The 27145-nt window shown below is 54.0% G+C and overlaps 1 protein-coding gene across 2 annotated transcripts in view; it reads right to left on the reverse strand.

Annotated features, from left to right (window-relative positions):
- Window positions 1–26747, reverse strand: part of ALX4 (ALX homeobox 4) — a 47432-nt gene extending 20685 nt beyond the window's left edge. The window contains exon 1 of one of the 2 annotated variants that reach the window (XM_045485043.1): window positions 26172–26734. In XM_045485043.1, coding sequence (XP_045340999.1) covers window positions 26172–26622 — 451 coding nt within the window. In that variant the 5' untranslated portion in view covers window positions 26623–26734. Of the gene's footprint in view, window positions 1–26171 lie in introns of both variants that reach the window. The other variant, XM_045485044.1, reaches the window with a different exon arrangement.
- Window positions 26748–27145: the final 398 nt, after the last annotated feature.

Genomic DNA, 27145 nt, shown 5'->3' on the forward strand with positions numbered 1-27145 from the left:
TAATGCCTACTACTGTGGCTTGAATATAGTAGGTATTCAATAAACATTTGATGAGCAAATGAATGAAACAGATATTATAAAAGAATAGCATTTTAGTATCCAGAAAGATGTTTGAGTTGTGGTAAGTAAATCTCATCTTTAAAAAAAGTGGAGGAGGGGTGGAGTACCTGTCTTTAGAAAATTCTGGAAGTTTCCAGAGCTGGGAATGCAGGTATATGGGTTGATTTTGTTCATTATTTATTTATTTATTTATTTTTGGTTTGAATAAAATTTTTTAAGCTTATTTATTTATTTTGAGAGAGCACGCGTGCGAGTACTTGCGTGAGAGTGGGGGAGGGGCAGAGAGAGAGGGAGACAGAGTCCCAAGCAGCCTCCACGCTGTCAGCGCAGAGCCCAACTCCGGGCTCAGTCCCACCAACTGAGGACATGACCTGAGCCAAAATCAAGAGTTGGAGGCTTAACCGACTGAGCCACCCAGGTGCCCCTGAATTGATTTTCTGTTTGTTCTACCATAGACAAGAATTGCTCTTATCATTTTAAAATGCTATTTGAAAGCGGCGATTAGATCTCGAATGATGGCTGCTTTGCTAGGGTGCTGGACTCTACTGTGAGATTTGGGGAGATAAGAGCATTGGGTGTAGGGGTGGGGCGGGGTGGAGGAAGGGTAGGGATGCTTCAGAGAACAGCCCCCTTTGTGGTGGGGATTGGCTCCTGCCCTCACAAACGGGGGCCCCTATGACTCTGACATACTGGAAGCTTTCAGGCCACAGGCTTAAGTTCACCTCTTAATGGCTTTCTCTGCCTTCAGGCCCACAACCCTCAAATACAACCAGACAGGCTGTGTAAAGCACACACACGTCTGATTGTACGTTGACCCTCTCGAAAGGCTTTCACCGGTCCCCAGAGCTCATGCTGGGACTGCCAAGGAAAATAATACAGGGTGCTCAGTTAAATTGAATTTCACAGAAACAACAAACAATTTTTAGTATAAGTATGTCCGAAATATTGCATGGGAAATACTTGTAGTAAAATTAATTCATTGTTTATTCGAAATTCAAATTTCACTGAGCATCCTGGTTTTATTGTTAGCTTTTTTTTTCTTTTTCTTTTTTTGCTAAATCTGCCAGCCCTACAAATCAGGCTTACCGTGGCCTTCAGGATTCCCAGGCGGAACTGACCCCTGCCTGCTTCACAAACTTACATCTTCCCGCCCGCCCCCTCCACCTCACCTCCAGCCCCACAGACCCGCTTTCACCCCCGCAGGGCGCGCGCGCGCACACACACACACACACACACACACACACACACACACGAGCGAGTGGCTTTGGGTCTCCGCATTTCTCTCTGCTCCCTTCCTGCTCCCTGGTACGTCCTGGCCCCCCTACATCAGCCCTCATGCTAGCACCTGCATACCTTTCTCCATAACTTCTGTGGCCTTTTTTCTCATCACACAGAATAATCTGTGTCCCAGATGGAAAAAATGTTAAGAATCAATAAGCTAAGTGAAGATAAGCCAAGAGAAGAAAACCACACACACACACACACACACACACGGACACAATTTTTCATAAACTTTTTTTAACCTAACACCATATTCTGTACATTTTTCCATGCTATCCCATATTCTTTTACCACATCATTTTTTTTGAAGTTTATTTATTTATTTTGAGAGAGACAGAGGGAGCACGAGCAGGGGAGGGGCAGAGAGAGAGAGGGAGAATCCCAAGCAGGCTCTGTGCGCTCAGCACAGAGCCCAATGTGGGGCTCAAACTCATGAAACTGTGAGATCATGAACTGAGCCGAGATCAAGAGTCAGATGCTTAACTGACTGAGCCACCCAGGCCCCGCCTACCACATCATTTTAAAAAATTAAAAAAAACAATTTTTTTTTTTTGAGAGAGACAGAGTGCAAGTGGGAGAGGGGCAGAGAGAGAGGGAGACACAGAATCCAAAGCAGGCTCCAAGTTCTAAGCTGTCAGCACAGAGCCTGATGTGGGGCTCGAACTCACAAACTGTGGGATCATGATCTGAGCTGAAGTCGGATGGTTAACTGAGCCACTCAGGCGCCCTACCATCATTTTTAATGACTACATATTATCCCATCACAGGGACAAATTCTATTTAGTCAATCTCCTACTGCTGGGCCCCCGGGCTTCTGATGGTTTGAAACTACAACAGGCCTGTGATGAACATCCTTGCTGTTCAATCCTCCCTACCTTATGGTGATTATGTTAGAAGCTCTAAGAACTAGAAAAACTGAATTAGATCACATTCACATTTGAAGGTCTCTGATAAACATGGCCAAACATCTTTCCAAAGACACGCCAGGTTCCTCAGCAGCTAGAATGCCAGTGCCAGTCATAGTGTTTTAAAAATCTTTGCCAGTTTTGGGGGCTCCTGGGTAGGTCAGTGAGTTCGAGTCTGGCATCAGGCTCTGAGCACGGAGCCTGCTTGGGATTCTGTCTCTCCTTCTCTCTGCCCCTCCCCTGCTTGTGTGGGCATGCACGCTCGCTCTCTCTCTCTCTCTCAAAAAAATAAACTAAAAAAAAAAAAAAAACTCTTTGCCAGTGTGATAAATGAAAGTGAGATCTGTTTTGAACTGACATTTTCTATTACTAGTGAAGTTAAATCTTGTATTAGTTAGATTCCTTCTTTTGTGAATTGCGTCTACTGGACTTCCAAGATTCAGTGCAAGGGGGACCCCTTCTTCCCCCGCAACCCCGGGCTGGGATTACCCCTTGAACACTGAATTCTCTGCTTTCACGTGCTTGTGTGTGGGAGTGTCCCCCCCAGTTGCGTGTGAGTAGTTCAGAGCGGGGCCTCCCTGATGCCCTGCTGGGGTCTGAGCCGGGCATGGGCTCCTTGTGCCTTGGGTGGCTCTGTCTGTCCTCCTGAGGGTGGCCAAGGGCACTAGCAGCAAACACTGCTGTATGGATGGGGTGGCTGTGGCATGGGAGTGGGAGAGGGGGCCCAAAAGCCCATGTAGCCGCAGGGCAGGGCGTGAAGGACCAAAGGTGGCCCTGTTGCTGCTATGACCCTGCACAAACCTTCTGGCTTCTGTTTCCTCGGTTCAACAAGTACAGCCCGGATCCCTGCCAGGGACTGGGGAAGGGGTTACCATGGGAAACCACAACTGAGGACTCAACAGAGCCCCGGACACGATGCTCAACCACAAGGCGGGTTCCCTGGCCCCTGCCTGCCCAAAGGTTCTAGAGCCCCACTCCCAGCTGACCAGGATCAAGGCTGCAGTTGCCCATCTTGCCACCAGGAGGCACTGCAGTCACAATTAAGTCCCTCAGGGCGGATGGTGGTTCCCAGGGCCCCAGGCCCTGACGAGGTTTCTAGAAGTTTGTTTGAAGGCCGAGGTCCAACCTGGGAGGGTTTGCAAACAAGCAGTTATTCAGTCCTACTATGTGTCTGCCACTGTCCCGGAACTGCAAGGGACACCGAGATGAGGGAGGTGGGTCTCTGCCCTTCCCCACAGAGCTCATTCCTCCCCCAGTTCTAGGGGTTTCCACATTCTTGATTGGTTTCAACCCCCTCAAAACTCCCACAGGGTGGCTCTCCTGAACATCCTCACTCTACAGATGGGAAAACTGAGACTCAGAGAGAAAGGACTCACTGACTGTCACCAGCAACTGAGTGGCAGGCCTGACCTGAGATATTTTTATTCCCCAAAGTTGTGGGGAGTCCCTGGGGAATCGCTGGTCCTCCAGCTGCTTGCAAATGAGCCGGACCCACGCCCCCCATGACCTCCGGTATTTTCTCCCGGTTGGCTTTCTATGTTGCCAACCCCTCTGTGGGTTCTTCGTGGGGGGAGGGGGCATCAGCAGAGGCAGGGGCTGCGGCCCCTCCACCATCGCCCCCCCCCTTAGACAGAAGCTCTCTCTGTCCTTCCCACACGGGGTGGGGGTGGTCCTTTTCGGGGCCAGAGGACGGAGGGCGTTTCCCAGAGCCAAGGAAGGAAAAGAAACTAGCAGCACGCTCACTGAAATCCAGCAACTGTGGGCTTTGTGCTTTGCCCAGGACCAGGACGCCCGTCACGCCTCCACGGCTGTGCGATAACTGTGTGAAATACCCCCAGAAAGCGAGGCGGCGGGAGCCAATGACTTGTCTGAGAACATATAAGAGGTGGGAGGCCTAAGGTTCAAACCCCAGCCTAGGGCATTTTCCGTGCACCGTCCTAAGGCAGAGGCCCCGTGAGGGGCTGGGATGGGGCAGCCGGGAGACAGGGTCAAGAGCAAGGAACAAGGCTGGGAGTCTCAGGAAGTGGCCCCTCTCAGACGCCTCTGCAGCGGGCCCCTGGGTGTCCCGCCTTCAGTGCCGGCCCTGACAGAACTCCATCGAACATCCGCAGCGCAGAAGGAAACAACACGTACACGTGCACCGGCATATAAACCAGTACGTGCATGTACACACGAGAGCCTGCAAGAGACCTTGAGAAGAGCACAAATACGGCAAAAGGTGAACCGGGGACTCGGGTAATGGAATCTGGGCATTCTTCGTACTCCGCTCGTAACTTGCCTCTAAGTCTGAAACTGTGTCCAGATAAAAAGGTTTTAAAAAGAAGTATGTGAATAGTGCTGTACTGTATATTTGCAAGTCACCCGAGAGTAGACCTCAAAAGTTCTCACCCCAAGAAAAAGACTTTTTGTAACTATGGAAGGTGACGGATGTTAACTAGATTTATTGCAGTGGTCATTTTGCAACATATCCAAACATCAAATCATTACATTGTACGCCTGAAACTAATATGTTATATGTTAATTAGACCTCAACTAAAAAAATCTTTTTAATGGGGCGCCTGGGTGGCGCAGTCGGTTAAGCGTCCGACTTCAGCCAGGTCACGATCTCGCGGTCCGTGAGTTCGAGCCCCGCGTCGGGCTCTGGGCTGATGGCTCAGAGCCTGGAGCCTGTTTCCGATTCTGTGTCTCCCTCTCTCTCTGCCCCTCCCCCGTTCATGCTCTGTCTCTCTCTCAACGTTTATTTATTTTTGGGACAGAGAGCGACAGAGCATGAACGGGGGAGGGGCAGAGAGAGAGAGGGAGACACAGAATCGGAAACAGGCTCCAGGCTCTGAGCCATCAGCCCAGAGCCCGACGCGGGGCTCGAACTCACGGACTGCGAGATCGTGACCTGGCTGAAGTCGGACGCTTAACCGACTGCGCCACCCAGGCGCCCCTAATTTTTGTAAATGTTTATTTATTTTTGAGAGAGAGAGAGAGACAGAGAGAGAGAGAGACAGAGTGCACGCGGGGGAGGGGCAGAGAGAGAGGGAGACACAGAATCCGAAGCAGGCTCCAGGCTCCGAGCTGTCAGCACGGGGCCCGACGTGGGGCTCGAACTCACGAACTGCGAGATCATGACCTGAGCTGAAGTCAGGCATTTAACCGGCTGAGCCACCCAGGCACCCCTCAATTAAAATTTTTTTAAATAAATAAATTAAAAAAAAAGATTAGGATTTCAAAAAAAGAAGCATGTGGGTGTGAATGGGAAGAAGCCGCTTTATGCAGGAATCCCTGCTCTGAAGCCGGTGTTAGTAGTAATTTGAACAGGGGCCTGTACTGAAGTGTAGTTAACAGCCACTGCCCTCCACAGCCTTCACAAATGCACCTGCGTGCCGATATCAAAATCACAAGGCGGGCGGCGCGTGGGTGGCTCCGTCGGTTGAGTCTCCAACTCTTGATTTTGGCTCAGGTCATGATCCCGCAGTTCGTGAGTTCGAGCCTAGTTCCCCAGGGTCAGGGGATCTAGCCCTGCATGGGGCTCCGGGCTGAGTGTGGCTCCTGCTTAAGATTCTCTCTCTTCTGCTTGTGTGCGCTCTCTCTCTCTCTCTCAAATAATAATTTAAAACATCACAAGGCGGCTGCCAGCTCTGGGAATGAACCTTGTTTTCCCAGCCTTTTGAAAACCCTCATCAGAAGTGACTGATGACCCAATCGGAGCACATGATGCTTCCAGCAGCATTTCTAAGAGGTACTTTATTTTTTGAGGCCATTGTAATGTCAGCTTTCTTACAATTAGTTTGAGTGAGTGAAGTTTCCTATATCAAAAAAAAAAAAAAAAAAAAAAGGAATTATAAGAAAGTCACTGACCATAGCCCAGACACGGGAGCAAGTCATTGTCCACGGCAGACGAATGGATGAGCAAACCGTGATCTATCCGTACAACGGAGTATTACTCAGCCTTAAAAAAGGAAGGAAATTCTGTCCTATGCTACAATCTGGGCACGGCTTGAGGACATGCTGACAAAGCCAGTTACAAAAAGGCCCCACTCAGATGAGGTACCTAGAGCGGTCAAGTTCACAGAGACAGAAAGTCGTTGGTGGTTGCCGGGGGCTGGCAGGGGGATGGGAAGTTAGCAGTTAACGGGTATAGAATTTCGGTTTTCCAAGATGAGAAGAACTCTAGAGATGGATGTGGTGATGGTTGTACAACCTTTTACTGTATTTAATACCACTGGACTATGCACTGAAAAATAAACGTTCACTGTACTTCAATTAAAAAAAGAGAAGGTGGTAAATGTCATGTGATGTGTGCTTTATTGCAATTAAATGAATTGGAAAAAGGAAAGAAAGTGCACAAGCCAGTGTCCCTTGGGGCCCTTGTCCTGGCTTCAGCCCGCTCTCTCCAGGGCTAGGTCCCTTCCACCTCCCAGCCTACACCCCCAAATTCTTTTCCGCGTCCTCTCCTGATGCTGTGTCTGGGTTTGCATCCGCTCACACCCTCGCTCCTTGGTTCACTCAGGCGTCCGTTCATCAAGCACTTCCCTTTGGTCACAGCCTCATGGAGGGGACCGGCAAGTAATAGCGGTCAAATGTCCCAGGGCCTGAAGGGCAAGAGCACTGTGTCCCGGGCACAGCGGGGTCCACAATGAGGAGTGGTCAGTTCTGCTTGAAAAAGTCAGGGGAGTCTTCGGTGATGGCATGGGCTTGAACAGAGTTACTGAAAACCAAAGAAGTCTTGGCAAGACTTTATGGTAAAACAGGATGCCTCCAACTCTCCCAACCATGCAGGTCCTAATTACCAAGGAGGAGCCTTAGACAGGGGCCTCCCACCAGGGCTGGTGACAGTAGGGAAAACAGGCACAGAATCCCTTTGAGCAGTGCTGACCCATCCACTATCTCATTTGATTCTCCCAATTCCCAGGAGCTTGGTGTTGCCACTCCCATTTTACAGATAAAGAAACTGAGGTCCTGAGATGTTTAACAACTTGCTCAAGATCACACAGCTGGGAGCGGGGGGGGGGGGGGGGTGGGGTGGGGTGGGGAGGGGGCGGGTAGAGCTGGGATTGGAACCCAGATGGCCCAGCTCCAAGCCCAGTGTCCTGCCTGGTGCCTCTGAAGGCAGTGATGGGTCGTCTTTCTTTTTTTTTTTTTTTTAATTTTTTTTTTTTCAACGTTTATTTATTTTTGGGACAGAGAGAGACAGAGCATGAACGGGGGAGGGGCAGAGAGAGAGGGAGACACAGAATCGGAAACAGGCTCCAGGCTCTGAGCCATCAGCTCAGAGCCTGATGCGGGGCTCGAACTCACGGACCGCGAGATCGTGACCTGGCTGAAGTCGGACGCTTAACCGACTGCGCCACCCAGGCGCCCCACTGGGTCGTCTTTCTTACACACACAGGCTTTTGGAGGGAGTGAAGGCAGGCTTCATCTTGTCACCAAAAGACACGACTGAGCCATAGGAGTAATTCCCACCTCAGAGGACTAATCTAAACCGAGTTTTAGGATCACCCTAAAAAGCCCCACTTATGATGGAACACTTGGACATCACCTCCTGATATTTACTAGGGTGGGTGGGGGTCTTGACTTCTATCAGAACTCACACCCCCCTGTTAGCTGCTCCTCAAGGAGACTGGAAGCTCCCCAGCTCCTACCTTCCAGGCCCAGCCCAGGTCTCATCTCCAAGCTCTGCCTCCCATGGCTGGAGGAGATTCTGACACCTTACAGGGGAAGGGGTGCCGGCCGGGGCCGGGTCTGCTGCCGGAGAAGCAGAAGGAGCCTCCCAAACCCACCCCTCACCCTGGCAAGAAGCCTCAGAACTCAGAGACCACACTAGGCCACCCTCTCCCCTACAGGAAGGATACGGAGGTCCCGAGCGATCACACAGCCTGTCAGTGGGAGACCTCTGTCTCCTGATTTCAAGTGGTTTTTCTGCCCATTGCCCCATTCTGCCTCCACCAAAGCATACGGCCTTGGGCTTGTCCCTAAACACCTCCCACAGAGTCCTCTGAGCCTCTACTCCTCCTCTGTAACAGGGAGAAAGCCCAAATCCCCAGTCTCCCCCACGGAGGCACTCTAATAGCACTTTCAGACCCAAGGCAGACAAGACAGAGAAGCTTAAATCCTGCACTAGGAGAAATGAAATGAATGAGAAATCGTTGGAGTGGGACAAACTTGATTTCCAATTCTGCCACTTATTTGGTTCGTTCATTCATTCATCCAGCAACATTTCTGGAGCACCAGCTATGTGCAGGCAAAGTTTCAGGTGGTGGAAATACAAAGCCCAACAAAGGCCCCTTTCTTCAAAAGGCCCACCTTCATGAGGGAGGCAGTGGTTGTGGTGCAGATTGCTGGGCAGAGCGGGGCCATCTAGGCCAGGCGAAGTGGAGGCTGGTATTTTTAGGGAGCAAATCCAGATCTCTCTGTAGGAGGGGCTCTGAGGCAACAGTCTGATTGGCGGGGTGTGTTGAAGCTGTGCTTAGCTAGCACTTTACCTAAGATGAGGAAATGTCAGTTTTCCCTATCAAAGAAATGGAGAGTCTAAGGAAGGTTACTGAGGAGGTTCCCAAGCCACCAGTGGCTCTGTCACTGAAGGGTATGACTTAGCTTCTATGTGCTGTGGTTTCCTCATCTGTAAAGTGGGGCTGAGAACATCCACATCCCAGAATGCCTGTGAGTTTTGAAGGACGCAGCGTGCAAGGATGCATATATCCCACGATCCCAAGCTGAGTGTTCTTTGTGCCTCCGTCAGTGGGAGTCCCCCTGGATAAACTAATACGGTTATTATTTGGGGTCAAGCTAGGCCAAGGCAGCTGCAGGAGCAAAGCAAAGTCACTCAACCTGCAAACGCCCCCTTCCAATCCAGTCCCCCGTTTCCCACATACGTAACACTTGAAACCACTGTAAGAATGAGACGTTACACTTATTTTGTTATACGGTTGCTTAAAACTTTAGTGTGTTTTAAAGAAAAGACCCTTCCATTAAATAGTTCAACTGCTCAAGAATTTCGCAGTGGGAACATCCAGTGCCTTCCACCCATCATACCATCTGAAAGGCATCTGGGGTGGGCAGTGGCGAGAGAGGCCATTCCAGAAATGCGCCGCTGCTGCTGTCATAGAGAAACTAACCCCACTGATTCAGGGCCAGGTGGGGCCTCGTGAACCCCAGGTCACCTTCCCAGGCTGGTCTCACTCAGCTCCTGCCTGTGGATTCCCTGCCACACCCTCCTCGGGGCTCCCTTAAGGGCCCCTAGTGATTAAATCGCTCATCACAAAGCCTTTCGAGAGAGTAGATCAGTAGCCCCGGGCCATTGGACAATCCCCTTACCACAGGCAGGGGGGGTGTCCTGCGGAGTTCTGTTACCCAAGCTGCAGCCCAACTGAGTACCTGATGCACTGAATTAATCTTGTTAAATAACTGAATGTCTGAGCCTGCAGAAGGACCACGGCGGCCTGGAGAAAATTTGCTTTCTTTCACCCAAATCAAGCGTTTTCTTTCTCCAAATGTGTTTATTCAAACCTAACGAATCTTTTCTAAGCTGAAAAAGCAAGATTTTTCTCCCCTGGGATGAGAAGAGAAAACTAGTAGCTGAATTTAAAAAAAAAAAAAATTGTTTAAGGTTTATTTATTTTTAAGAGAGAGAGAGAGAGAGAGGAGTTCTGTTAGTACCGATCATTCTCTAGTCGTTCAACAAGAGGCTGTGGTAGCAAGCCTCAAGTGTGGCCCCACATTGCAATCAACCTGGCTTTTTAATTCCATCGTCCAGGCTGCCCTCTGACCCAACCCACTGTGACCCGTTGGGACACAGGCATCAGTATTAAAAAGAGAGAGAGAGAGAGAGAAACACAGAATCTGAAGCAGGCTCCAGGCTGTCAGCACAGAGCCTGACGCAGGGCTCGAACTCACAGCAAGATCATGACCGGAGCCAAAGTCAGACGCTTAACTGACTGAGCCACCCAGGCTCCCCTAATGGCTGGATTAATTGGAAGGCTACCAGTTACAATTTTTCCAGATTGATAAAGATGAAGAAGACTATTCAATTTTAGCCTTAGAAAAATTCCACCTTTATAACTATCAAATGGCTAAATTTCCAAAATTTCTAGACCATACTTGTATCTAAGCTCTTCGTTAGAGTTTCCATCTAAATGGCTGAGATTTAGAGCAGATGGGTTCCAAGTGTTTTGCCCACCCCATGGGTATGTAAGTATAAATAATCCTCAACATTCCAGTATTTACGTGTTGTGTGAAAATGGTGCTTTTGTTGACGTTTGCTCATCTGGAGTAAAAAAAAAAAAAAAAAAATTCAAATCAGTCTCTGCTTTAAAATGTATAGTGTGTGCCTTCTACCTAGAAAACCTTCATCTGCAGAGGATGTGTGAGAAGCTCATCTCTTTTCCACCTGCTACTACTTCTCAGGAGAAGGAGGCATCCCATAAAACAGTGAGAATGTACTTTGTGTAGCAGAAAGCTGACTTCTGTGGATCTTCTCCAAGAGGCTGAGTCCTGTATGGCTCATTAGGAAAAGCAAGGGTCAGGAAAACGCCTTCAGGAAGGAAGCCCGGCCCTCAATGACCATTCACCTACCTTGGCTCAGGAGACTTTCCCCCTTAAGTTTACTTATTTATTTTTGAGAGAGAGAGAGAGAGAGGCAACATGCACGAGTGCAAGCAGGGAGGGCTCTGTGCTATCAGTGTGGAGCCCGATGCGGGGCTTGAACCCACGAACCCTGAGATCATGACCTGAGCCGAAACCAAGAGTCAGGTGCTTAACCGACTAAACCACCCAGGCGCCCCAGGAAACTTTTCTCCTCAACCCTGGTCCAGAGGCTGATGCTAAGCAAACAAGGAGGCCGGGCCACGTGTGGTCAGTTATCATGAGTTTGCAGGGGGGGGCGGGGTTGGTTGGCTCCTCCCTCCTCACCCACGGAGCTGCACCCAACACACGGGGGACCCCGGGCTGGGCTGGCCTGGTTGTGAGGAGGGAAATGAGGCCCGGGCAGTCAGGGAGTGTGGTCATCATCGCAGGGGTGAGGGGAAGATGGTGTGCTGTATCCTGAACCCCCCCAGGTGCACCCCACTCCACAATGTACTGAGCTCTCCCACATGCTTGATGGTGTCTCACAGATACACAGGTATGAGGTCACCAAGCGACAAATATTAGCTTTAAGGGCAGAGGAATGGAGAAGAACAAGGCCCTTTGGCTTCATTCAAGCGGGGCCGCTTAGGCACCTGCCCTCTCTGGGTCTCACCTGCTTCATCCGTAAATTAGGAGGATTAATACTTCCTGAGAGGCTTCAGTGAAAGAACCCAGCGTGGGTCTGGCCCATGAGTGACACCCACCATTAATTACTCCCTTGATGGCAGGCAAGTGTGCTGGGGCCCAGAGTGGGTGCAGAGCCTCGCTGCCATGCCCCGAGCCCGACACTCTCCGCGCCCAGCCCTGTGCTCATGCGGAAGTGAGCACAACGCCCTTGGGGACCTCAGGACCCATGAACTCAGAGAACAGACTTTTGGAAGGGGAAAAGAGAAAGTTATGTCCCAGTTCATGACGCCTGGGTACACAATGCAGCAGCCTGGGGAGACACGGGCTGGAGGTTCTGAGCGACCTGGGGGTGCCCTCCTTGTCCCTCCTTGACCCTCCCTGTCCCACTGCTAAGGCAGATGGGCAGCCTCCACCCCTTTATCACTCATCCATATTGTAAAAGACTGTGTCAACCACCCAGTGTAGATTCAGTAGGAATTTATTCACTTTCCAATCTGATGTATCCAAGTCAACTACAATTGCCCATCAAAGCTTCTGACCAGCCTGACATAGTCAGGGTTCCAGAAAAATCCTGCCAATAATAACAGCTAATATTGATTGACTACTTATTCTGCTTCAAGAACTTGTTCTTTACCCATATTATCTTATTTAATTCTCACAGAATTCCCAAAAGGTTGATAGTATTCTTATCCTCACTTTACAGAGAAGGAACGTTGGGGCAAAGAGGCCGATCAATTTGTCCCAGGTCCCTCAGCTGTACAGGGTGACATCTGTTTCCAGGTCTTGATATACCAGCCTCCCCAAACCAAAGGCATTTAAGCTTCAGGCTGCCTGTGAACCCAGTTGTGGGCTGAACACAGTTTGCACAAGATCCCAGAATACTAGAGAGTGTGCCTGTCCCTCGTCTTCAGGCACCCGGTGAGGAGACCAGGCTCAAGCAGGTCTCTGTTTAATCACTGGGGCTGGGGGACTTCAAGGTCAGAGGCACTGGGCTCACCAGGGAGCCCCTCCACCAGCAGTGACCGCCATTGCTTTGCATCTCCCTCCTCTCTGGTCACCTGTAGGGGGCGCAGAATCGCTTCCAGCCCTGATGCCTCAACCTCGGGCTATGGTGTTCACCAGACAGTACTTAGGATGGTTGGGGTAGGAAGACAGGGGGCGGCAAGTCCCTCTCATGGGAATCAAGCAGAAAATATTCAAGACACAGGGCCAACAGCGTGAAGCTGGTTTAGGGTGGATGGGGGCTTCCCCCCTGGAGCTCCCACCTGGTCCACGGGGACGGGGCTCTGGGATCATCTTCCTGAATGAAGAGGTCCCAGATTTGGGCCTCTCAGGAGTGGCCCCAATGGTGTGTGGACCCTAAGCACACATGGGAATTTTCTCAAAGGCCGTGTCCCCACAGGAGGGTCAGATCACATACTTGGAGCTCCTAAATAGCCAGGGGCCTAGCCAGAGACCAAGGGCACAGTTCTGGCACCCTTGCCAATGGCTCTGCCCCCCGCCCCTTCTTACCAGCTCTGGTTCCTGGAAAACAAATGTGTCCCTGAGCTGGATCTCTTTGGCTGGTTAGTCATCAGCTTGGAGGAAAAGGGATGGAAGGATGACTTTTGAAGTTCCCTGTATTCTGGGATTCTGAACTTCACCTCAGAAAGCCACGCCGGGGACAGACAGACAAACCAACAGGACAGAATAGAGAATCAAGAAATTAACTCTTGGGGCGCCTGGGTGGCGCAGTCGGTTAAGCGTCCGACTTCAGCCAGGTCACGATCTCGCGGTCCGTGAGTTCGAGCCCCGCGTCGGGCTCTGGGCTGATGGCTCAGAGCCTGGAGCCTGTTTCCGATTCTGTGTCTCCCTCTCTCTCTGCCCCTCCCCCGTTCATGCTCTGTCTCTCTCTGTCCCAAAAATAAATAAACGTTGAAAAAAAAAAATTAAAAAAAAAAAAAGAAATTAACTCTTAAATATATGGCCAATTGATTTTCAACAAAGGCGACAAGACCATTCAACAGAGACAGGGCGGTCTTTTCAACAAATGGCGCTGGGAAAACTGGATATCTAAGTGAGAGAGAATAGAGCTGGATCCTTCCTCCAAATGCGCCTCAACTTAAGAGCAAAAGCGATAAAGCTCTTAGAAGAAAACACAGGGGGAAATTCTTCATGACACATGAGTTAGTGATGACTTCTTTGGATGTGACATCGGAAGCACAGGCAACAACAACAAAAAATTGATAAATTGGATTTCATCCAAATTAAAATCTTCTGTGCGTCCAAAGGACACTATCCACAGAGTGAGAGACAACCCACAGAATGAGAAAAAATATCTACAAATCATATATCGGATGAGGGATTATTAGCCAGAATATATAAAGAGCTCCTGCAAATCAACAACATACAAACAAGCAACCCAATCCAAAAGATGGGCAACAGACGTGAATACACGATTCTCCAAAGAAGGTGTTCAACTGGCCAGACACAGAAGGACAGATACTGTATGGCCTCACTTCCACGAGGTTACCCAGAGTAAGAAAATGCACAGAGACAGAAAGTAAAACGGAGGTTTCCAGCAATGCGGTGGAGAGGGAGAAGGGGAGTCATTTAGTGTTTAATGGAGCAGTTTGGGATGAAGAGTTCTGGAAATAAACGGTGGTGATGGTGACACGCCAGGAAGAAGGTACTAATTGTCACTGAATGGTTCACTTAGTTAAAATGGCAAATTTTATGTTCTATTTTACCACAATAAAAAATCACCCCTATTTAGGGGCGCCTGGGTGGCGCAGTCGGTTAAGCGTCCGACTTCAGCCAGGTCACGATCTCGCGGTCCCTGAGTTCGAGCCCCGCGTCAGGCTCTGGGCTGATGGCCCAGAGCCTGGAGCCTGTTTCCGATTCTGTGTGTCTCCCTCTCTCTCTGCCCCTCCCCCGTTCATGCTCTGTCTCTCTCTGTCCCAAAAAAAATAAATAAACGTTGAAAAAAAATTAAAAAAAAAATCACCCCTATTTAAAAAAGAGAGTTTGAATTTTTATTTAAAAAAATTTTTTTAACCTTTATTGATTTTTGAGACACACAGAGAGAGCATGAATGGGGGAGGTTCAGAGAGAGAGGGAGACACAGAATCTGAATCAGGCTCCAGGCTCTGAGCTGTCAGCACAGAGCCCGACGTGGGGCTCGAACTCACGGACCGTGAGATCACGACCTGAGCCGAAGTCGGACGCTCAACCGACTGAGCCACCCAGGCGCCCCAGAGAGTTTGAATTTTTAAAAAGGCCACCTGAGTAGGCACAAAGAACACTCAGCTTGGGATCATGGCCTCTCACCGCGTTGCTCAGGGTCCAGACCCTTCAGCGGAGCTTGAACATCGTTTTTGGCTTTGCCTCTGCCCTTCCTCAGGCCCCATCTCGCCTGTATCCAGTGTGCCCCTGCACGCCGCACGCTTGCTCTTTCCGAACACTGCCGGTATCTTCCTGACCCAAACCTTCGTGCAACGCTGTTTCCTGAGTCAAGGGGGCCGTTTCTGGCTCCTTCCGCATGAGCTCCTCTTCAGCCTCCAAAGTCCAACCTTGAAAGTCCATACCCACAAAGCCCCAGTCCATTTGCACTTTCCCTGGGGACTCTCACTTCTGCACACCCAGCTCCCTGAGGTTTCGGATCAACTCGCTCACTGCCAAATGCCCTACACCTCCCTGCCACAGGGCACAAACCTGCAGGATTTGTGGGGCCGAGAAGCCTCTGGCAGGGCACTCCTCACAGCGGTGGTTCCGCAGTATTCCCTCTCTCAAGAGGGAGGAGGGAGCCTTTCCGTCAGAGTCCCCTCTGCCTCTCTGTCCACATCGTCCCCCACAGGGCCCGGCACATGCTGCTGCCCCAGTGCTAACTACATCCCAGGCTCAGGTCTAAATGCTTCATCCTGTCTGGGCTGTGATCTCAGGATGGCATCCTTGCCAGAACAGAGGGCTGCATCCCGTGTGTGTGTGTGTGTGTGTGTGTGTGTGTGTGTGTGTGTGTGGTGTCAGAACCCCAAGAGGCTAAGGCAGAGTAGATGCGGTACCCAGGCAGGAACATTAGTAGCTCTCAGGTGGCCCTGCCAGGCAGGTAGCAGGAAGGAACAAGGGGTCCAGAGTGGAGCAGGCGGGGGTGGGGCTGCAGACAGGAAGGACCTAGCACTCACTGCAGGAAATGGGGAGACCTGGGGAGAAGAGCAGGGTAGGGAGGGAGGTTACCCATTTCGCTAGAGCCAGCCTGGGTGTAGCAGCTGGACCCTGGCTTGTGGCCCTGAGGTGAGAGCCGGGGGGGGGGGGGAACAGTGGGGGCAAAAGGGTGTTCTTCCAACTATGGAGTCCGAGAGGTCACAAGGCTCCTACAAAAGAGGGCTACCCAAGACCTCTCTGCTCCCACACCCCATACTCCACAGGGATCTCTGTGGGGAATAAACTATTTTCCACCAGGGTGCAAGAGAACTAGACGTGGGGTTCTCATCCCAGGCCTGGATTCAAAGGAAGGAGGAAAGAAAAGAGAATAGAAAGATTTTTAGAGATCCTAGCATGTTCACATCCTGTTTCATTCAGTGATTCATTCATTCATTCATTCATTCACTCATTCATTCATTCACTTGTCTGTCAACATTTATGGAGCACCTACGACATACACCAAGCCCTGATTCAGGCTCTCGGGAAAACAGCGTGCAACAATGTGGACAAACGACGAAAGTATTTCCCCATCGCTGGTCCCACACATGGTCCTCAGCTCCACCCTGTCCTGACCAGACGTCCCCCGGGCCTCTGGAAACTCAAGGAGAAATCCCGCATTTTGAGGCACCTGTGTCATGCACGCCGCCCCCCCCCCCCTTCTCCCCGCAGCTCAGCAGGATGCTTGAATAGGTGAAGGAGCCATGCCCAAGGTCACAGAGTCAGGTCTAGAACTCTGACCTGCCAGACACCAAGGCCACCCTGGACCTCCCCACCCACTGGATCCCCAGATGTGGAGAAGGGAAGAGCTCTTTGGAAGCCATGTTTGTAAAGCCCAGTCTTCCAATCTCACAGCATTAGTGTGGCCTCAAGTCTAATTAGGATCATCCTATGAAAGAACACCTTTCAGGTTCTCAGGGCCTTTGCTCATCAAGAACTTACCCTCTGTCTTCCTAGCAATCCCACCTTTGGCCAGCTAGTCAACCTCTGTGAGTCTGTCTTCATCGGTGAAGTAGGGACGGCAGTAGAATCTGGCTCATAGGGCTGCAACTGGGATTCAGTGAAATCGCACACAAGATTCGGCACATTGCCTGCTGCATGGGCAGGAGTGCTCAGGAAAAGCGGGCTGTCCCCTGGTATCAGCAGCACAGAGGCTCTGCCCTGCCAACTCAAACCCCCTGTTGCCTCACCCTCCATCAGACTCACCTCATTACTGTCCCTGTCCTGCAGATGGGAAAACTAAGGCAGAGAGCGAGGCCAGGCATGCCGGACCTTCCCCTTCGGTGGGTTGGACTAGCTTTCTGCTCCCAGAGGGGCCTCTCTCAGTACAATGGGTCTGGCAGCGTGGCGGGGCCCGGAGGCCTCCTGAGGATCCCGGAGGAGCCATCCGCCTCTCTCCCAGCACCTCGATCCCGGGTCTGGAATAGCACAGAACCCCAGGGCTGCAGAAATCACCTGGTGCCATGCAGGGGGGTTACAGACAGGAGACCAAGGCCCAGAATGGGGGACCTGTGCAGGGGACCTGTGTGCATGCTTGTCTTCTCTGCTCCTTCTTGGCAGTGGGGGCGTGGAGTTGTCCCAGCACTGAGCTGGGGCAGATGCAAAGCCATGCAGAGGGATGGCTGGGCTACAGACCTGGCCAGGGAGATCCCTGGATACTGGGGTGGGGGAGGGGGGGTTGTACATCTGGAGGAAACCCCAAAGTCTCCATCCCCGCTTTGAAACCTGATCAGAGCCCCCCCCCACCTCCTCACCACCATCTGCAACACCCTAGTGCCCTCAAGGGTGGATAACATGAGGGGGTGGGGCTCTTGGGTAACATGAGGGGGCGGGGCTCTTCGTCCTAGGCAGAGAACTTGGCCATACGGGATGTACCTGCAGCCACTCTATCGCTCTGCACCCTCACAGCCCCCACACTCCTCCCTCACAGGCAGAATAGGCCCAAAGAGCCCCAATTTACAAGTGAGAAGGTTGAGTAGCACCCTGGAGATAAGGGTACTGTTCCAAAGGCACATTGCCATGGCAAAGCCAAGACTAGAACCCAGGTTCTCTGGAGAAGAGCTGGAGGGAGAGAAGAAGGGAGGGAAGAAGGAGCCTCGGGCTTTTCAGCTTCCAGAGAAGATCCAGGGAGTCTGTGGCAACTTCCTACTTCGCCGCGCTTCTCTGAGCCCTCCCCTTACCAGGCGAGGTCAGGCCCACCTGGGAGTGGGGTTGGGGACTTCTAATGAGCTGCAAACCCCGTGGACAGCCCTTCCTGCCATGCACACACCATAGCCTGAGTCGGGGCACCCCCACCCCAGCCCCAGCCCCAGTGAATGAGAATTGCCAAGTTATAGATCTTTCTCCCACTCCAGACCTGAAGGTGGGGCTGCGTCCAGCACTTCTCAGAATCCCGCCAAGGCCCGGCACAGTGACAGGCAAAGTTTGGTGAGCAACCAGTAACTGGAATCAGCATCTCCGTCCCCTTGTCTGTGAAAGAGGACATTTGGGCCAGCAGACAGTGGGTGTCTCTTCCAACACCGAGTGGGATACCCACCCCAGCACCACGACCCACTGTGCCTGGCAGGGGAGTACCAAAGCTCCTGGACATGACCAATGCCCCGGGCCAGGCAGGTGACTATCCGAGAGAGGAGGAAGTTGGCCATGTGGCCTCAGCTAACCCTCTAATCCACACGGTTTCCCCCGCTTAGGGAAGAAAGCTTGGCTTTGCGAAACTTGCAGAGATCAGGAGTTTCAGCCAGGACACAGGCGGTATGAGATGAGTCCCTGCAGTCCCAAAGGGACCTCCACCAGTGCTCTCCTGTTGCCTTGACTCCCCAGGCTCTCAGGGTGGAGGCCACCTCATTTCTCAGGAGAGTGGGGCTGTAGCATCTGCCCTATTTGCTGCACACAGAGAGTGTGTGTGACTTCTGGAGGAGTCACAGCAGAGGAAGAGAGTGGGTGAGCCCAGCAGGCATTCCCTCAACCCCTGCCTCCCCGGCCCCTAGCAGCACAGCCCCTGCCTCCCCGGCCCCTAGCAGCACAGCCGCAGGGGAAGGGAGAAAACCCAGCGGTGCATTCTGCCTTCCCACCAACCTGGTTACAGGGCTTCGTTTCTCCCCGGGTCTCTGTTTGCTCATCTGCTAAATGGGATGGGCAACGTGCATAAAGATGGCACCCGTGATGGTTTCTCCTCCATGGCGAGCCACCCAGAACACAGAGTATACTCAAGGGTTGGAGGAGGTCTCTTTATGGTGGACCCTGCCAGGGCCCCAGGAAGACTCTAGGGCTCTGTGTCTCCTGGCCACATGGCGACTCTCCTGCCACCCAGTGAGTCAGCCTTCCTGGGAAGCTGAGAACAGTGGCTGATGCACAGGCGCTTAGAAACTGTCTCCCAGCAAGTGACCCTGGCGGCAGAGGCTATGCCCGACACAAGAGGCCCTAAGGGGTGTCCCTGACTGGCACACGGGCTCCCCCTACCACGCATGCAGCTCCCCTACACGGGGTACAGCAGGTTCAAGTGTGGGAGGAAGTATATGCACGTCCCTCACACAGGAGTGCACACAATTAGTCCACAAGGCCACTTCCTGAAACGCCATTTGGACAGCAGGACTCAGACCCAGTCGATACAGGGGAACACGCCAGCCCGAGTTCACACTGTGCACGTGCTCATAAACCCCCCAGGCCTCCACTCACACAGGCAAAGATACTGGGATATGCTCACAGGTGGCTTATCCTTGCTTGAGAAACACTCGTAATGAGACCTCAGTTCTCTGTTCATCCTCCCAGCCGGTAAACATTTATTATGCCCACAGATCTACATCTGGAAGGATCTAAGCTATAAGACAGCAGGCAAGCGCTCTGTTCTCTCCTAGGAGAAAGGCTGGCACCTAGTTGGTGCTCAGTAAATGTGGAGAGAAGGAAGGTAACTGGAGACAGAGGACATGAGCAGACTGGAGGGGCTAGGAACCCCTGAGCCTCAGTTTCAGCCTGGCCACTTGTGGATACGAAGACCCTCTGCAGTTAGTTCTTCTCCGTATTTAAACACAACCTGGAGTCTAGAACCTGCATCTGACCGGGCCCTCCAGGACCACCAGCCCACTTATCCTGGGAACTGCTGCTCACTTTGTCCCCTACCTCTTAGCTCACTTCAGGGAACCCTCAAGACCCGTTTGTGCTTCCAGTGAAGTCTTTTGTGTCCACTGTATCCGATTTCTCCTGCACAAAAACGTAAGGAAGGGAGGGGAGGGCAGGGAAACGGGGCGAAGGCGGGTCCAGACTGGGACCATCACAGAAACCTCTAGAGGGCTTTTGGAAATTTTCCAAACTCCTGCATTTCAAAAATTCAGACCCAGGAGGGGATGGGTAAGGGTTTTCCCAAAGTCATGCAGGTTGTAGAGCACAGGGCAGTGGAGACCCGCCCCGGTATACCCTCTCACCTTGCCCAACATGTGTACCCTTCTGGGCCTTAGTGTCCCCACCCAAACCTCCACAAACCCTCAATCTTCACCGGGGCCCTTGGGGGGCGCAGAGAACCAGCTGTTTTGCCCTGACCCCGGTGGCCAGCAGTCCATCTGCAAGGGCCTTGGGGCTGACGCCCATGCTCCGCAGCCCCCAGTTTGGAAGGAGAATCCGCTTTAAGGCCATCTGCTTTAAGAGTCCAATGAACTGTGCACCGGCTCTCCCTCTTTCTGGAACACGCAGCCATGCCCGCGCCCAGCATCTTTGAGCTGAGCCTGTGTTCTCAAGCAGAGGCACCCGGCAGTGGCAGGGAAAGACAGGTACTTGGCAGGTGGTGGTGCCTCTCTCGCGCACACTCTCTGTCACACACACACACACACACACACACACACACACACACACACTAGTATTTCCCAGAAACTCTCCTCTCCAAAAAAGCACTCTGGGTGCAACGGAGCTCCGCGGTGACCCTCTTATCTGCCTCTGGAGCCAAAACCTGAAACTATCCGCTGCCCTGAATCGCCACCCAGATCCCCAGCCTTTTGCTCCTCCAGACCTCCCCTCAATCAAGCCTCAACTCCCTTTCCACCCCTCCCTCTCCTCCTTGGTGCTGGTGGTGGCTTCCAGGTGGGATGGGGGTAGAGAAGAGAGTCTCTGCTAAGGTGACATAATGTGCTGGGCATGGGAGGTGGGTGGGCAGGTCTAGTGTCTGGGGCCCCCAGAACACCTCTCTGGACACACTGGAAGCTCCTAGGAAACCCTTGAGTCAGCCTTTATAGGGAAACCGGCTCTCAGGTAAGGAGGACTTGCTGACCCAGGTTACCTTGACCCCCTGTACCCTAAGGAGAATCTTGCAAGGAGGTGGGGGTGTGGCCCATTTGCACATTTGTAGACCACAGAAGAAGGAGGGGGGCTGCACCTCCGGAGGGGAGGTGCCTGGTGGCCACAAATAGCTCTGATCCCGGAGAAGCACCAGCCGGGGTCTGGGAGGGATTGCTGGCTGGAGAGAGGTGCCTCTTTCTTCCGCAAAAGGGAACTGTTTGGAAGAAGGGTCCCTTCTGTCTAATCCAGCACGGCGGAAGGCGCGTGGTGCCCGGAGCCCCTGAGCAAGGGGAACCCGGTGTCTTCAACTATGAATTCACGGAGCAGTAATCACATAGCTGTCTTCCTAATCTGGTGACCCGCTTTGTCACTTTAGCGAAGCCTGGGGAACCCCGTAGCTTCAGGAGCACGTGGCCAGATGGCGCCTGGCAGGCGCGTCCCAGACGCAGAACCGAGCTCTCACTGCCCCACCCAAAACAGTGCCTGGGTCTAGAAGGGGGTGGGGGAGGGAAGGGTCGTGGCAGCGGGCTTCGGGTACAGGGAGCTCTCTCTAGCCAAGCCCTCGGTCACAGCCCGTCTTCCCTTCTCCCATTTCTGTGCAGCAAAACACTCCCCACCAAGCACGGCTTCCCCATTCTGCCACCCAAGCCCCCGGACCCTCCCTCGGCGCTTGGCCAGGTTTCCCGCATGCTGCTTCAGGCACCCTGGTCCAAGGGCCAGCGGAGAAGCCCGAACCCAGAGGAGCGGCGCCCTCACCCCCATAACTGCAAAGGTCTCCCTATTTCCATTTTCCATTTCATATTTCCATCTGCCATCAAAACGAAGCCACGCACAGAGCCGCAGGAAAAAAGCGGCCGAGGCCGAGCTAAAGGCAGGTCCCAGGAAAAGTGTGCCCAGCTGCTCTCCAAAACGAAAGTCCTTAGAGACTTGGGCGAAATTTTATCAATGGTATTTCAACTTGTTTCCCTACCTCGGCTCTTTCGCAGCTCGCCGGGGGCCGGGGCTTAGGCGACCCTGGGATAGCCCCGCTGCTGCATTAAGGTTTCTGGTGCAGCCGGTAAGTTTTCCAGTCCGGGGGGTGCAAATGCCCGGGTGTACAAGGTCACCCTACTCAAGAAACACAACCGTCGTGAACGGGGGGGGGGGGGGGGGGGGGGGGGGGGGGGGGTGGGGATGGGGAAGGGAGCTACCCAGCTCTCCGAAGTCTCTTCTGAAATTTTCTTAAAACAACTCACACACAAAAGTTTCCCCCCCCCCCAAATTTTCGTGTCCATATGCATGTCTGTATCTTGATTCAGGTGGCAGTTACACCAGCATAGACAGAACAATTCTTCGAACTTTCCTCTGCACTGCACATAAATTATCACAAAGAAAACTGTGCACCTCCATTGATTTAAACTACTAACCCTTTAATCTAGGTCTTCTGTTTTTCTCTTTAAATTCATGTGTGTTTAGGCCGACTGTTGAGGCACGCTGGTGGCTATAGAAATTAACAATGTAAAACATTAAAAGCATTTTCCTTCTCAACCTCCTCCTCCAAAATTGAGGAGGGCGCGGGGGTCGGCAACGACACAGCTCCCAGGTTGCTGTTTTTTCTCGATCACCCTACAATCACCCAGGGCTCTTAACTGCTTCTTCCATTTCTCGCTGTCTGATTTTGGGCTTCTCTTATACAAAACCGCACGCCGGTCCTTTGACTAACTTCGAATACGATCCGGGCGGAGTTTACACATTTGGTGGTGTGTGGACTGTGTCGGGCGCGGGGAAAGAAATGCCCTTAGTAGTCAAACGCTGCGTCTAATTCGACAATCCGGAGCAGCGGTTCGGCCGCGCCCCAGGGGTCTCGGGCCTGGCCCGCGTCTCCCGACCTCTGAGCTCGGTGCACCTCTCTCGGGGGGCCGGGGCCAGGGCCGAGTGGATGGCAAGGTAGCGGCTAGCAACGAAAACCTTCGTGCACCGAATCGAAAGCGAAAGAGAAGGAGGGAGCAGGGCTGCTCCCCCGAAGCGTCCCAGGGCGCGTGGCCGAGGCCTGGAGCCCCGGCCGCGGCTCGCGGCTCGGGGAGGCGGCCCGGGGTTTGGGGGCGAGGCGCCGGGGACCACACTCTCGCGACGAGGAAGTTCTTTGTGCCGCTGAGAAACGTAGGGTCTCCAACCTGGCGTGTCTGCTGGGGCCCACGGGCCCAAGGACGGGCCAGGGACCAGCAAGGACTTCGAAGGCCGAAGTGCGCACCCGGCGAGGTCGTAATTGCAGCAGGCGCGTTCGTAAAATCGAAATTTTGCCCTGCACCCGGGGGGACTGCGGAGTCATCTTGTTCATCTCAGGCCTGCAGCTTGAGAGGATTTTCACCTCCACTTTCTGCAACTCCGAGAAGACCGGGGCTGGCGGAGACTGGAGGCGGCTTCCCCGCCGCCGCGCGCTCTCTCCGCATGGCCCTAGCGCAGCCCTCAAGGCCCGCACCTCACTCGCCCAGGGGCGCTCGGACGCGAGGAGTGGTTCCCGGGGCTGAGGTCCCGGAGGAGGCCTCCCGAGCCTCGCCTCCGGCTAGTTGCAGTTATGCAGATCGAGAACCCGGCTTCCAGCCGCGGGACCAACAGAGCGGGGAGGGAGGTTTCCAAGTCCAAGCTACCCGTGGTCAGCCCGACAGCAACCGCGGTAGAGCCTAGTGCGAGAGGCCTTGACTACTTCCGCCTTTCCCGAGCTCCTGGGAATATCCCCAGGCTTTTTTTCTTTGAACCTCATTTACCCCCTTTTGAGTCCACACCCTCCAAGCGTGGGAGAGAACTGTCCCCAAGGTGTGCCTCAGTCTCCCACAGAGCCATCTCCAGAGGCCCTCCTCCTAGCAGCCTCTGTAAAGGGCAGAGCCTCACCTCTGGGTGTCTAGGTTTCCCATCTCGGACTTAATGTGCCTAATCTCCTTTTTATAGGGGCCAGAAACCTCCTGGCCAGGGAAGAACACACAGAGCTGTGTGTTGTTTGTGGCTCTGCCCTCCATCTCAGGCAGCAGGGGCATGGGGGTCCTGTAGCTGATGCTGGGCTGCCTTTCGTCCCAACCTGCAGCCTATGGCTTTGCCCAGAGCAGGGGCAAAGACTTGGGTGTCCACAGGTTCCCAACAGCACAGAGGCTGAGGATGGAAACCTGGAGGAGGGTACACTACACTCTTGCTCTCTCCCTTGCTCCCTTGCGGGGTTGGGGGGCGCTTACCGCCCAGTGATGTAAGTTATCAACATTCTCTCCCTGTGATGCAGATGAGGAAAAGGGCTTCAGAGGAATTACTTGCTCTACTGGCTAAGGCAAGTAGAGGAAGGGCCAGGCTGGTGTGTGGGGGGCCCAGCAGGGCTCGAAGAGGGTGTCCAGAGGGGGCCAGCCCTCCCCCCCTCCCCCCTGGACCTGAAGGCATCTTCCAAAGAAGAGGCTGGAGGCAGCCTGGGACCTCTTCTTATCTAATGCTTCTTCGTCCTCAGAAGCCTCACTGGTGAATTTTTGAAAACATGCAAATCCAGTGCAGTGGGAGAGAAAACACATCAGGCTCCTGGCTTTGCACAGGGAACCTCCACGGGTCTCCCAGGCCGTGATTTGCTCTCGCCTAATAGTCCTCTGGGACAGGGACCAGGAGGGGCCTGGGCAAGGCCAGGAGGAGGGAGCCTGAGCCGAGGCGCTGGCAGGCGGGTGCCTGCTGACAAGGGCTGACAGCCCCTGCCTGCCTGAGTGTGGAAGGAGCACCTGTGTGGAGCTGTGAGTGTCTGTGATCTGAGTGCCTGATCTCATTCCTACAGGAAGGTGGAGAGGAAAGGTGGAGGAAGTGGGGAAAGGCCACCGGAACTTTCTAAATCTGCTCTCAGTCCTGTCCTTTGGGTTTAGGAGTGTGTGACTATGTGTGAGGCCACACGAGTGAGCGTATTTGTGTGTGACCATGTTGGCTCACGAGGAAGAGGTTGTGTGTGTGCGCAGACTCAAGTGTATGATTGTGTAAAAATGTTTGTGTCAATAGCCACCTAAAGAACTGGTTCAGAGCCTCTGGGAAAGCTAGTTTGAACGTAGGAAAGCGTGTGCCACGGGCTGTTTTCCTGAGGCTGTTCTAGTCACCGAGGCCTCCACCATGTCCTATGTCTCTCCATCCAACCTTGGTCCCTCCATCCAGCCTGGGCCCGTGCAACCAAAGTCATTGCTCTGTCAGGACCAGCTGATCTCCAGGGCCCTGCCTGAAGGCCAAGGTCTCAGGGAGAGTGTGTACCCAGGGTCCCTAGCCCAGGGAAAAATTTTCCCTCCCTTCTGGGTTGTTTTCTCTGCTGGCTTGGGGCTCATCAATCCGGATTCAGTGGGAGGGAAGGCCTATAGGCTCCTGAGCTGCTCTGGTCTCAGGCAGCCCGATCTTCCACCCTCTGGGGGCCCAGGCCTACGACGTCCTGCCTGTGAGCTCAAGGGGGCTTGGAGGTCATTTAGGCCTCGGGTTCCCTGGGGGCCCAAATCAGGACCCAGAACCTTCCCTCTTCCCCCAGCACCTCCCCGCCCCGGGCTCTGCAGTTCCCTGACTTCTTGCGGGTCGGTCCTAAACCGTTGTTCCCAGGCCAGTCGCCCCCCAGGTTGGCCACAGGAGAAACGCTTGGAGCGTGAGCCGGCCTGTCTCTGCGGGGAGCCGCGCTTGCGGGGCGTGTGGGTTTGTGGGGTGGCGAACTGGGGTCTTCGATGACTCCGGGCGTCGGGAGCCCAGCACCCGTGTGGCCCCCTGTGCCAGGGCATCCCGGGCGCGCTTCGCCGACTGCGCTCCGGGCTCCCAGAGGGCTCGGCACCTGCGACGCTCCCACCTGCAGCGCCGCCCGAGGAGCCTCCCTCCAGGCCTGCGGGGAGCGAGGCCTCCGCAGCCCCGGAGCCCCGCGCGCGAGCGCTGCGCCGGGACTGTTGGCCTCGGCGCGCCCGGAGCCCCGGCGAAGCGTCCGCTTCAGAGGCGGCCCCGAGAGCAGCGCAAAGCGAGTGGTTCGGCGAAGACGGGGAGAAACAAACTCCAGGTCGTCTTTAACAGCCCAAACGCTCCGAGCCCTCGGCTGGAGGATACGAAGGTGGCAGGACGGATCCCATGGTCCCCTCGGAGCAGTCGGTTCCTATTTGCCGACCCAGAGCCACCCCACTGCTCGGCCCCGCGCCTCCCCAGCCCGCCGAGTCCGGCCTCGCGAAAGCCAAGTGGGCTTCAAGGGCTCCGAAGCCTCGGTCCCGGGGTCCCCAGCCCTGAGCGCCCCGCACGTGCACTCACCGTAGCAGGGGACCTGCAAGGCCGCGTTGTGGCCGCCGCTGCCTTCCTGGATTTTGAGGCTGCCGTCCGGGGGCGTCTTGCAAGCGCCGCGCTGCAAGTAGAGATGCGGTTGCTGCGCGGGCGGCTGTGGCTGCGGCTGCGGCTGCGGCTGCTGCGGGGCCGGCGGCTGAGGCTGGGGCTGGAACTTGTTAAAGGAGCCCCGCGCCCCGGCGCCGCTCTCCAGGGGTGCCGCCAGGTCCTGCTGCCCCGCGCCGTAGCGGGCCCGGCTCTTGGCGTCTCCGAATCCCTGTCCTTTGGCGGCGGCCGATAGGAAAGTTGTGCCGAACTTCTCGCCGCCGGGGTATGCCCTAAAAGGCGAGGAGCCCTCCCGGCTCTGCGACACCGGGCTGTAGTAGGCGTCCATGGCAGCAGCCGGCGACTCGCAGTAAGACACACAAGTCTCAGCATTCATGCCTGGCCTGCGCGGGCGACGGGCGGGGGCGCGAGCGAGAGCGCGAGGACGCCACCGCGCGCCTTGGCCGGGAGTTTGGAGAGGCGAGGAGGCGGTGGCCTTGCGCTCCGCGCCGGCCTGCTCGCTCTCCCTCCTCCCCTGCGCTTCTCTCTCTCTCTCTCTTTCTCTCTCTCTCTCTCTCTCTTCCTCTCTCTATGTCTCCCTCTCTCTCCCTCTCTCTCTCCCCCCTCCTCCTCCTCTCTCTTCCTTCTCCCTCCCCACAGCTGGCCCAGGGAAAGAACGGAGGGCTGTAAAAAGATTCAGATGTTTGGGAAAGTTGACCAGATCTCCCAAACTCTCTTAAGGTTTTGAAGGGGGGGGGGAGAGTGAATTCCACCCCCCCAAGACTCTTGCCTTCCTTCTCTCCTTCTCCCTCCACCCCTACTCTCCTTCCACTCCCTGCTCCTCCCTTCCTCTCTCTTAAGGAGATGCTACTAACTGGTTCGCTAGGGATTAAACCTGGAGGCACCCGAGGGCCTTTTGG

The sequence above is a fragment of the Leopardus geoffroyi genome, chromosome D1 (assembly GCF_018350155.1).
Source record: "Leopardus geoffroyi isolate Oge1 chromosome D1, O.geoffroyi_Oge1_pat1.0, whole genome shotgun sequence".
In the NCBI taxonomy this organism is placed as follows: domain Eukaryota; kingdom Metazoa; phylum Chordata; class Mammalia; order Carnivora; family Felidae; genus Leopardus; species Leopardus geoffroyi.